This window comes from Drosophila erecta, unplaced genomic scaffold (genome assembly GCF_003286155.1).
Source record: "Drosophila erecta strain 14021-0224.00,06,07 unplaced genomic scaffold, DereRS2 tig00000055-arrow-pilon, whole genome shotgun sequence".
Classification (NCBI taxonomy): Eukaryota; Metazoa; Arthropoda; class Insecta; order Diptera; family Drosophilidae; genus Drosophila; species Drosophila erecta.
Window position 1 is genome coordinate 15,486,627 of NW_020825200.1, and position 12,266 is coordinate 15,498,892.

The following is a 12,266-nucleotide window of genomic DNA, read 5'->3' on the forward strand; positions in this document are numbered from 1 at the left end:
ATCAAAATAGGCAAGAGAAGCCCGGGCAAGAGGTTTCACTGTATCTAGTTAAACTGCGAACATCGTAGTGTATAGAATAGCATGATCCCTGCATGGACCTTATGAAGAAGGTTCCTTTAATCTTTGAAATTGAAATTCAATACACATGTTCTTTGAAATAGAGGTACAAGTCATAAACTCCATAAAAAGTTATTTTCATATCTTAGCACATAGCGTTTAGGAACTCCTTTTATGGCAAAGATTCACAAAGTGGTCAGTGCCGTTTCTATGGCATTTTCCTTAATTTGACCAATATTTCTAGCCACTAGCCCATAGTGCGACTGGGTGCAACGCCGAGAAATATTTTGGTAGCTGAGTTGGCTGGCCCGCTGCGAGTTCCTTCGACCTTTTCCATCGACTTTCAACAGCTTATGACACCCTGCCTTATTATGACCGTCATGGCTGTCAAAATGGGAACCCTTTCCCCAGACACTGTCTAATATCTTCATTAAGCCGGAGCGCTTCGGTTGCGTTCCGTTCCGTTCGGTTCCACCTTTCCCAGCTCGCAGTTTCTATTTGTTTTTCCCGCAACCTTACCCCGCAGTCGCACCTGAGCTCCTTCTTGACAGGCCAGACAGTTCAGGTGTAAAATAGTTTGCCACGTCGGGCGGCTGCGTTTTTGGCCGCCTATCTCTTTCTCCTCTTAGCCGCTTATTGATTTTCCGCCTTCACAAATGTCAGGACAATCACTCTGACGTCTTGACTTTGGACCTCAAACACCCGCAAACGGTCAGATGTATTGGAAAACAAAGGGCATGCCTCTTCTCAGTTTTTCCCGCTTTTCCAGTGCCTCGTCCCACGAATTTTGCGCCAAGTCATTGATTTTTGAGATATGGTGGGTAGGTGCCTCATCGGATCTGAAATCCTTTCTCATTTTACAAATCATTTTACCTAATTGCTTTGGTTTTCTCAGTAATCCTTATGGCCAGCTATGACCTATCCAAGGTCAGTCGCCTTCGCATCGATTTTTTGTATTTGTCTCGCAGGTGATCACCCTCGCAGGTGATCCTAAAATTATGGTATTTCGTCGAAAGTTCCGGCCTAATGGGTTATTTCATAAATGTTTGTACTACATCTACACCAATAAGCACTAAAGCGCGCCAGCTCATCTCGTTTGAAGTAAACTTCTTCCTTAAAAAAGCAATCGCTTACGATGCGAAAGATTATTCCCAATTGGCCAAGTCTGGGAGACAAAAGTTAAAAGTGTTCATTTTCCAATGCGCCGCTATCAACAGTTTGATAACTTTGCAGACATTAAATCGTTCACGGTTTGCAAAGCGTGAAAAGAAAAGCAAACAGCTGAATGGAGAACTTGTGATAAGAACTCTTGGCTCATGCTCGACATCAATCTGTTTTCCCCTTCTGCATTAAGTCAACAATTTGATATGCATTTTGTTTTGCTGCTGCAAACACATTGCTCTCTGTCTTAGTGGGTTTTGGAATTTTCAAAGTTGCGTTAAGCCCCGGTGCTGCAACTTCTGACAGCCGGTGATTGAATGTTTGGCAACGACATCGGGGATTAACTCGGCAGTTATCCTTATCAGCAGTCCGATGGCACTGGGGCCATCCAGACGCTCGTTGGCCAGACTTGGCCCTAATTGAAGTGGCAACTTACTTTAAAACTAATTCCGGGCCAACACGCTTTAGCCATATGTTTGTTCTGAAAGTGCGCCTGTGCGGATACAAGGTATGAAGTGTGTTTGTTATTGATTAATGCCTGAATGGCGTAGTCTTCCCGATTGCCCATGCATAATCCCTAAACGCAACTTTTGCACATATGTTTTTATAAGTTTTTGCCTTTTTGGTGTCACATTACTTAGGGCCTTTAGTTAAATTGACTACGCGCAGAAAGTAGAGTTTAAACATGACGTTTTTATTGCAAAAAACTTAACTTTATTTGAAATGGCAAACTAAAATCAATGTAGGTTGCCTCGAGCTCTTGTGCATTTTTGTGAATTTACCTTTGTAAAAACGTAGCTATTGACTTTTCCCATTAATTGAAATATAAATAAACCACTGATTTTCAAGCAAACAAAGAAGAAAAAAGGAATCGAGTACAATATTTAAAGATTCGAATGCACATAAGCCCATAGGGCTTTATCGTATCTAAATGTGATTAAAAAATGTCATAATCAGCAGCTGCTTTAATAGCTAAAATATAGGTAATTTTAATCTTTCATTGACAAAAGCATATTTATAATATTTATTTTATCCTCTTAGATGCTACGATCTAAACACTTTTTTTCAACTTACTTTCCGTTCATTGGGATTTTTTTAATGAAAAAATAAACTAAACTAAATAGATTTAAACATATACAGCTTTAATTAAGAAGGCATTTCTAAATGTTTTTTAATGATGTCATTTCTTGTTACTCGGGCTAAGAATATTGTAAAGGTACACCCAGAAAAAAATGACCGAAAAAGTTAAGACCAATTTTTTCTACTTGAATACCGTTTACTTCTTATTATTTTTTAAGATTCTTTATTTAGATTTATTCATACATCGATACAATTCGGTATTGATTTAAGAACAGCCAAACAATTGTATGACAATTGTATACCATTTGTAGAAAAATAAAAACAGTGGACCATTTGTGTAAAAATTAAAACTAAAAACTAATACCGTATAATCCCTTGATTATAAGTTAAGATACAAGCGTGACGTTAGAGTCTCTCCAATATTTAACAGAGTCTCAAAATAAGGAAGTCATACCTCCTTTGGGGTTACTGAAAATCTGAAAAGGTATAATAATTAATACAGGTTTAGGTTCCCTTCGGAATTTGAAAAAATATTTATTATTACTTCCTTGAATACCATCACAATTTATTAAATAATAGTAATTATTATATGGTATGGTATAATGGCACTATATTCGTTATATTGTCTTCAAGCCTTCGAAAACTTCCACGGCAATGAAGTAAAGCGTTTCAATAGATAAGCACCATTACTATGTTGGTTAATAAAAGTTGAATACATTTCGCGGTGACATGTTGCTTTAATTTGTTAAAAATTAAAAAAAAGTTACATTCGCTTCCGTTCAGGATAATTAATTTTTTCGATAGCCCATTTCAATTTTTTCCACAATAACTCTTTTGCGTCCGAAAACTTTTGTAGTTGTTTACATGACCCCTGACCCCCCACGGAGTTCTGCTGTTAGGATCCACAGCCCGTTATTTACCTTATGTAAATGAAAATGTAAATGTAAATGCTTATCAACAGGCAGTCGCGCTCCGTCTTATACGCCGCTTCGGCCGAAATTACGGCAGCCGAAGAGAGCGCGAGCTCGCTCTTAAATCACAGAACTCTCTGCTACAGTTCAAGTTAATACAAAGTAACGTTGAGTTTGTTTTGTTTGTGTGGGCGGGCTGGGCGGTGAAAGGTGAAGCAGGTCCAGAAATGTAATCAATAATTTTAAATATTTAATGCGCCAGTGGGAGATTTTTTCCAGCGAACCTGGAAAATGGTTATTATGTTTTTTAAAACTATCTCGGCAAATGTGACATTATCTGTACTAAATGTTGCCTGTGAAACTATTCGGCTTTATTTGTATTTACAGGCCAGAATTATGGACTCACCTGTGCCAGCAACAACTCTCCTCCCTCCCACCTCCCACTCTCACTCTGCTCCCACAACAAATGCGATCCACATGCGAGCGAGTTTGCGCCAACGACGAAAGAGAATGCCGCTCTTCTCACCTACTCTTGCTCGCACTCTTTGCGGTGGCAGGAAACGTCGCGCAAGGAAATCGCAAATGTTTCCTCTTTCGTGTGCGTGTGTGTGGTGTCCTCCGCGCTGGCGTGTGTGTGTGTGTGCGTGCGTGTGGATGACATTGTGGCGCTCGTTGAGGCAGCTCCAGTTGACGGGCCAGTAGTCGTTGCGAAACTTTTGCTGGAGCAACGCGTCGGACAACTGGCGGAGTTACACCTATCGTCATCGGCTATCGCCAATCGGCTATCGGTAATCGACTATCGATTGTAAACTATCGTTATCGGCTATCGCGTGTGTTGACCTTGGTCGTGATTAGTGCTTACTATAACTAAACCATGTGCAACGTCATCTTGCGAGCATTGGATCATCCGTGGGATTCCAAAGGCCTCCGAATGTCCAGGTGAGTCCATATGCTTTCCCACCCTCTTTTGCCACCCGGGTGAACCGAGTGCCACCCCGAAAGTTAGCCTTGTTTGGCCTAACTGCAGTTAGCTAAAGTTAAACGAATCCTACTGTCGATTTAATTATGTGAAAATGAAAGTTCTGATTTCGTTTTTGGGAGTTCAGCTCATCCTAATGGCGTGATTAACGGTAATTCGCGTTGTCGGGATGAATCCAATAAAAAGTTTAAGAAGTAATTGAAACTAATTAAAACTATGGTCACCGAAATATGCACCTAATATTTGCCAACAGCTTTATGATGCCATTAAAGACCAGCCAAAATTTGAGGGGGTGAAAGTTGGCGGCGAATCAAATTTGAAAGCTCCAACTTAAAATTAAATTATTATTTGCTCTTCCTTAACTTGCATAACTCAGACCACTAATTGCTAATGCTCTTAAGAAAACAATTTCAAATGGAGCTCATAAATGAAATCATTAGCATTTTGCCATGTTAGTGGCCAGCAAATTCGACTTAACTTGTTACATGCCAAGAGGCCATAATTATTGTGATTGTTTAAACAAACTAATAGATTGATTAGGGCTACTCACAGCTCAATAGTTGAGGTTTATGGGACCTCGTAATTATGATAATCGAATGCCCTACTAAGTGATAGATACAAAGCCCATAGTTCGGGCAACAAAAGGTATGTAAACCATTTCAGCGCCCAAAAAGCCCGCAGGCATTAAGATGCCAGCTCAGATAGGCGACGAGGTGATCGTGGGAACGACCTTTGACCCCTGCCAGTGCATTCGCTTTTAATTAAATGAGAGAGCGGACAGTGGAGGCCAAAAGTGACTTTTCAAATGGTCAGGCAGATAAAAGTGCAATAACTATAAAGCGGGGGTGGCGCAAACGCTATCGGTAGTCGGATCCTGGGGTCGTGGACTGGGCGAACCCAAACACGCAGAAATTTGTTAAGCGGGTCACGTAGTCCGGGAAATCCCATGCCATCCCAGCCAGCCCCTCTGGGTGTTGTCATCAACACGAAAATAAAAATAGGAAATTAAACTTGAAACGCGCAAAATGGCTACAAATGCTCTTGCTCTGCGCTGTGAAAATCGATTTCAATAAACTTTAATTCGTTTTCGTTTTCCCTCTGAAGCCATCGGAAGTGGAAACCTTGAAAATGACGCAACAAATTAAATGCCAATAATTTAAAACAATTGCCGACTCGAAATACCAAGTAAAAGCAACCTTAAAACGCGACCAGTGCGAGATAGCGTTTTGTTTATGGCTTTTAAATCTAATTAAATTCCCATAAAGACCGCGAACGATATAAAAAACAGCGCCGCACGTAAGAGTAAATACTCGTAAATAAAAATTTTTTTTGAAACTTCAAACGGGCTCAACGACTACCAAACCCCGCCAATAATTGGAAAAGACATCTAGGGGGCGGCGAATGCAAAACGACGATCGGCAACAAAGGGTTAATGTGGTGCAGTAAGTGCGTGTGACAGTTCGCGAGGGCAAACTCAAAAGGGGTTGATGTAAATTGCACTAATGACCAGCATTTTGACTTCGAACAGCGCTTCATAATTTGGCCGAGTGATTCGTCGAACGCAACCAACGACTTGTGTCGCATTGAAGCGCAAAACGCAAACACAAAGCCCTGCCTAAAACCTGTTCAATTTTATTCACCGACCACTCATCGCTTGGCGAATTATTCACCATTTGAAAGCGGACTCGCCATCTTGAGACCTCAAGGTCTCAAGGTGTCAGGCATTTCTATCCACGTTCCTTGTAGCTGTCCATTGAAATGAAAGCCATGATCCTGGAAACAACTTGCACATCTTTTACAGTTTTGGGCTTAAGAAGGAAGATGTTTATTATATCTATCACATTTCATATCTTGAGTACTTGTCTTAAGTCGCAAACTTCTAAGCAGGTGTCAACTCCTGGTAAAAGTTATTTTTTTACGAATTGCCCACAACAGGAACGGGTATCTTATAGTCCAGTTCCAGTTAGTTATCTTAGCTTGAATCGACTTTACATTTAAATGCCGTCCACGAGTTTACTACCTACCAAAAAATACAAGTCTTGATTTACCCGTTATACACTCAATATAGAGAGATATTAAATTGAGTCCGAAGCTGCGCCATCTACACTTAATATCTTATTAGTGAAATAGCAACAATAGAAATTAGACCCATACCAAGATCAGTTCAAGACTAATGGGGTCTCATATAAGCCATATAATGACTCGTCATAATCAGGCGGCGTCAATCAGAGCGCTAAATGTTTGAGATCATTATTCACACGCTCAGAACAAAAAACTTGTGTCATTCAACCTCGGGGCCGCTTGTGTTGCGAACATCATTTTGAAAAAGCTTTGATAAGAGCAGTGCGTCGGGTCAGTGGGTGGTTGGGTGGCGAGCGGTGCGTTCTCCGCGGCGCTGGGAGGAGGGCTCCATATTCGGAAAAAGCTCAGAACGAGACGATGGCAAGCTCACTGCATGTTTGATGGCATGGCATACAAGTATATAACAAGTAAATCGCGCTAAATTTCTCTCAGTCTCAGTCCGCGAGCGGGGCACTTGCGAAGATGTCAGCGATCACCATACGCGCCATGAGAATGGAGGATTACGAGGAGGTCGAGGCCTTTCTCGCGGTGCACTTCTTCAAGCAGGAGCCGCTGATGCTGATCCCCCAGGAGGATCCCAGGCAGAGCGAGGTGATTCCCGCCGAGGCTGAGCTGCACCGCTCGCTCATTCCCCAGGATCTCTCCCTGGTGGCCGTCGACGGGCAGCGCATTGTGGGCGTGGCTCTGGCTGGGGAACAGGTGCCCGAGGACCTGGAGAGGGAGTACCAGGAGGCTGAGCACAAGGAGGTCGCGTGCCTGCTGGACAAGATACACAAGTTTCTGGCCGGGATCGAGCGGCAGGCCAACATCTTCGAGCACTACGGAGTGGAGCGGGCCCTCTACCTCTACATGCTCGGTGTGGACACCTCCGTGCGGCGTCAGAGAGTGGGCACCCGCCTGGTGGAGGCCACCATTGAGCTGGGTCGCCAGCGGGGATACTCCGTTGTGACATCCACCTGCACCAACATGAACTCCAGGCGCCTCATGACCGCCCTGCACATGGAGTGCGTCCTCTCGAAGGACTACGCGGACTACAAGGACGAGCACGGGCAGATCGTCCTGCGGGCATCCGAACCCCACACCTCCGCCAGTGTCTTGGCCATACGACTGTAGGAGTGGGAAAGGTACCAAAGAATATAGCGCCACAGCCGAGTTTTAACCTCATGTGGCAAAAAGCGTATGTAGATAGACATTAGACAATAAAGGGGGAACTCATAAGAAACTTAACCGAATTGGATAGATAAGAAAGCTCTAGAAAGGGTAATAAACATCATATTGCTTTCAGTTCCAGTTTATAGGTAATCAAACCATAGTCATAAGTGCTTGTTGTTGACTTGTAGGGTGTTAAAAATAAATAAGTAAGCTTGCAATTAAGTATTTCGCAGCATTTGCCCATCGGATCGTAACTATTCCACATAAATCACTTGGGAAATATGTCCGATTTGTCCGTGCGATTTAAACTGTGGGATAAGAAACCCTGCGATTTGCTTTGGCCCAACATGAGCAGTTAAAATCGTAAACGAGGACAGCCACTTCTGCCCCGTCGAGTGGCACATCCCACGAACTTTGCCCTCCCATTAGCTCGGCCTTGCTGCGGACCCACTTCATCGTATTTCATCTTCTGCGTCCATTAAAGGGACGGAGCACTGTTGTCGGCACTGTGGTTGCCCTGCTCTCATTTTTCTGCTTTCGCACTAAAACTAATTGTTGTTTTATTGTGTTTGTAATCCAATCCTCTGGCGCAACGCTTGCCACATGCGATGCAGTCGGAACCCATACTTGTATACACATGGGCGAGGGATTACTTCCCATCTTCGTCTTATCTGTGATTACACATGAAACATATGATGATATAACATGTGCGTTGTTTTGGTTTCGATTGGCTGCGAAGGCCGAGCAGAATTATGGATCTCATTTGGCTACCTTGAGCAGAAAGCTTTCTTTTCGCGCTAATCGAGAAGCTTTTTTGGTATTCTTTTCTAAAAACATAGAAGCTGTGGCTATTCTCCCACATACTTTGTACTTGCCGCCGAGTTCTGTCGATGAAGGCTCATCGGAATGGCCCGTGGTAACACAGTTAGCAACTTGAAGGATTAGCATTCGGTACATAAAATTTGTCGAAAACATAAAAATTCATTTTAGAGTAAGCTTGTGCGGCTGGAACTGCAACAGAATATTTTGGAATGTAAATGGAGTCGGGGGACCCAATTGGAATGGGTCCTCCGGGTGGCCAGACAAAGTCCTGTCTGGTTGAAAATTCAGCAAACAGACCAAAAACCAACGTAATTTACATGTCTGCAGGATAAGTTCGACAAGAATGGAGCGGGAGGGGAAAATCTGAGGAAAGTCAGAGGGATTTTCAGAACCGCTTGGACTGGACCGTCTGTTTGCCATGTTTCGCCAGACTTGTAACAGTTGCTGCTGACCCCTGACCCCTGACCCCCAATAGAAAAATTCGACAGGAGGTAAAAGCGCCTAGTCTCAAATTGCTTAATCAACATTGAAGGTTGTAATATAGAGCAATCGATTCGCGATTCGCAGTCATCTTAGCAACCCTTTAGCCAGGTTCTCGGAAGCTCAAGTTATAATTAAAAATGGCTGAAAAAATGTTTACAACAAAGTCGCCAGCATAATGCAGCAAAATTGCCCGAAAAGAAAGCCGCTGGCATGGAAAAACATCCACAGCCCGCAGTGGAGGGCACTGAAGCCATGTTAGCCCGGCATATTTGCAAACCGCCACAGTTTTAGGTGCACTGAAATTTCTCCAAATATTTGCGCAAGTGAATTTTTGATTTATGCTAGCAAAGCGTGACCTAAAAATTTTTTCATACTCTGCCAAACTAATTAAAAGTGAAAAGTTGACATTTTCTAGTTGAATTTTTGATTTATGGCGCGAACTTCCCAACCGCAGCGAAAAATTTAATGAAAATTCAATCAAAGTTTGCGGCACTCTCCGTGAGTTTGGATTATTTTGCGGCACTGGAAACTTGCAACATATGGCTGCCCAGTTTTCCAGTTGCCCATCTGCCCTGTGTGGCCCGACCTCCATCGGTTTTGTTATTGTTTAAGTGACCCTAATGAAGATTAATTTAGAACAAGTGCTACACTCTCTGCGTGAGCGTTTGTGCAGCCGATCGTCTATTAAAAGACTGAGAAAAGCGGAATAATGAAATCTTGCTCATATGACAGACCAAACAAGTTATTATACGCATCGACCTAATATATTATAATCATTAAAAACTTTTACTGGGAAAGAAAGATTTTTTTACCAACAAAAGATTGTCTATCTCATCCTTTGAATCAGGGCCTCTTGATTTTATCTGGAGAAAATTAATCGATTAAGCAATTTCCATTATGAGCTCCGTGGGGAGCAGGTATATTATTTATATATTCGAAGGGACTATTCCAATTCATGCTTTCTTAATTAATGAAAAATATACTCGGCAAACGGTTATGCCCATGCTTAATTTAAATATTCTGAAATATTTTAGTGAGCGGCTGATGCCGATTTCGATTTCGAATAGATTTGGCTGCCTACACAATGTGTAACTAGTTTAACGAATTCAAACTAAGTAGTTTCAATTCGGCTGTTTATCTGATTTTCTTGAAGTGGTCAGTCCACTTCCATGTCGTTTATACCGAAACTATGAATATTTATTTAGAAATTGAGCCTGGGGGGTCTAGCATTTTCATCAAAAAGTAAAGGCGAGTTTTACTTAAAAATTTTGTTTGTGTTTCGTTGCATTTTACGAATGGAGTAGTGGAAGAGTATAAGAGGAGAAAGATGGAAATCGCTAAAACAAAACACCTACATAAATTTGGGACTAAAAACAGGAACCAACATGCTTGTAAGCTTCAAATTCGATTTTTAAGTAGAGAAAAAGCATCAGAGAAACGAAAGGGAAACCGCAGTAAAAAATATTAATAAACCGCAGTGATTTATGGGTCTGCTGCAGTGCGGTGCAGACTCGACCACTTGAAAAACGGCCAACCCATGGCCAATCCGCTTCATGGTCTAACCACTATCCGTAGCGGTTTTCGTTATCCTGGCCGTTCATCAGTATCCATGTGGGTCCTAGGTCCTGGCCGCGATTATCGCTCCTACGATCGGCGCCTGCGCAACAGGTATGGCCAGCAGAAAGTGGTAAAACGGCTGGATCTGCAACTTTGTGCCGTGGAAGTATCGATCTTGGGCAGCGGGCGTGTGCATGGCAAATGCTTTCTGATTTATTGGCGTACTGAGTAGCTCTGCCTGTGTGTTGGTGTGTCGGCCTTGGTCACGTTCTTTGTCGTCGTCGGCCGACTGACTTCAAAGGGCCGCGCCGCCACCTGCTGGTTAATAATAGAGGTACCATATTGTGCGCTTGGGGAAGTGGAGGGAGGTTATGGATGTTATGGATGCACAGCGTTGAAAAACGAGAATAAACGATATAAATAGCCGAGAGCCCTGCAATGACTATCGCTTTCTTCACTGGCCTGTTTTTAATTTAATAGGTAAAGATAATTGGTTGCAGAAATATTTCAATTTTCGTGGATTAACAAAAAATACTTTATCGACAGACGTACGAGAATTTGTGCTAGGAGTTGAATTACCCACATTCATTATTCCCCCATTTTATGTGTACCTAAGTATTTTGCCTTATTTTTGTCTGAATATCGTGTCCTTATTTGTGCCCGCTCATTTTTCGTATCTTATATCTTAAGTTGTTACACTTAGCACTCAATCAAGCGCTTATCGATCACACAAATCGTATTGGAATGTTCGTTGTGAAATCACCACACAGAAATCACAGAAAGAGGAACACGAAAGCAAGCAACAAAATTTTTGAAACGATAAATTATGAAACATAGAGAACTGGGATGAAAAATTAAGTTGGCGTGAATGCAAGTCATTTGTTATACTTAGTAGATGGCATTGGAGATTCCAGTGAGTGGTTGTCGCATTTCCTATGACTGTTTAGTGGCTAGTCGCTGACCTCAAACTTTTCGCGTGTTTCGTCACTAGGCGAACCACCCCTCACACTACTTTCTTATTTTTACTTAAGACATAATTTGCTGTTTTGTAAAGTGATTACTTTGGAGCGGAACTGGTACTGTTTGATGTTGTTTCAAAATGTTGCATACACAATCCGCTTGGCGGGCAATTTAAGATTGAAATATTCAAATATTTTCTTTTCCATAGTTTTACCAAATTCGCGGCTCTGCGAAATGCTAATCATTCTGCAAATTAACATCTCGCCTACGGGAGCACACAGTTCTTCGCTTCACCATAATATATGAAAACTTTCTAACCTCAGACAGACACACCCGCAGGAGCAGAAATGGAGGCACAAACGCAGACACCCGATTACCGCGCCGAAAACGAGGAAACAAAATGGAAAGGACCCTGCTCCTCGCTCCGGCGTGGCCATATCCTTTTTCCCTGGCTTTGTGCACGAAATGGCAGAAACGGGATTTTCAAACATATCGCATATACAAAATGCAAACATGTCTGGCAAACACAAATCCCATAAATGTTTTGTGCCCCCCTGGAAGGGAAGTTAGTTGGTTTGGGGGCTTTCGTATGGTTGGTGTACGGTAGTGATAAAAAACTTGCAAAAAATATTTTCATATGTGAAAATGTGTAAAGTATAAAAGTTGTTCTCTACCGTTTGTGGCTGCTGGCTTTCAGGGCTGATTCTTCGGCGTTGTTTTGCCTGCTATTTTCCAGTTTGTTTTTTGCTTAGTGTGTTTTGCCACACTCCTAGCCGCTTTTTTGCACTCCTCTGTTTGCACTATGTGAGCATCAGGTGCTGTGGCAAAAGAAATTACAACAAATCCATTTGTAAAATTGCAAACCGAGACCGAGGCACCGAGGCACCTCCTCCGCTTATTCCGTTGGCTTTGATGGCCTTTTCGGGTTTCTTTTTCGGCCAAAGGATGGCAATGACTGGTTTTCCTGCAGGATGACAGCCCGCTGCGATGAATACTGCTTTGGGAGCACTGGTGGCTAAAAA

The 12,266-nt window shown here is 42.4% G+C and overlaps 2 protein-coding genes across 2 annotated transcripts in view; both read left to right on the plus strand.

Moving 5' to 3' along the window:
* Positions 1 to 3,815: 3,815 nt before the first annotated feature.
* The window catches only part of LOC6542503 (discoidin domain-containing receptor 2), a 71,226-nt gene continuing 62,775 nt past the window's right edge, over positions 3,816 to 12,266 (plus strand). Inside the window, exon 1 of the mRNA XM_001969959.3 lies at positions 3,816 to 4,148. The gene's annotated coding sequence lies outside the window, so the exon portion shown is untranslated. The remainder of the gene's footprint in view (positions 4,149 to 12,266) is intronic.
* LOC6543269 lies at positions 6,664 to 7,633 on the plus strand. Its single transcript, XM_001969957.3, has one exon. It carries the CDS (start codon positions 6,733 to 6,735, stop codon positions 7,381 to 7,383), a length of 651 nt encoding a protein of 216 aa, XP_001969993.1. The 5' UTR covers positions 6,664 to 6,732; the 3' UTR covers positions 7,384 to 7,633.

What these genes read in the sequence shown, in the direction of transcription:
- LOC6543269 (XM_001969957.3), top strand. Translation starts at nt 6,733, where the DNA reads ATGTCAGCGATCACCATACGCGCCATGAGAATGGAGGATTACGAGGAG.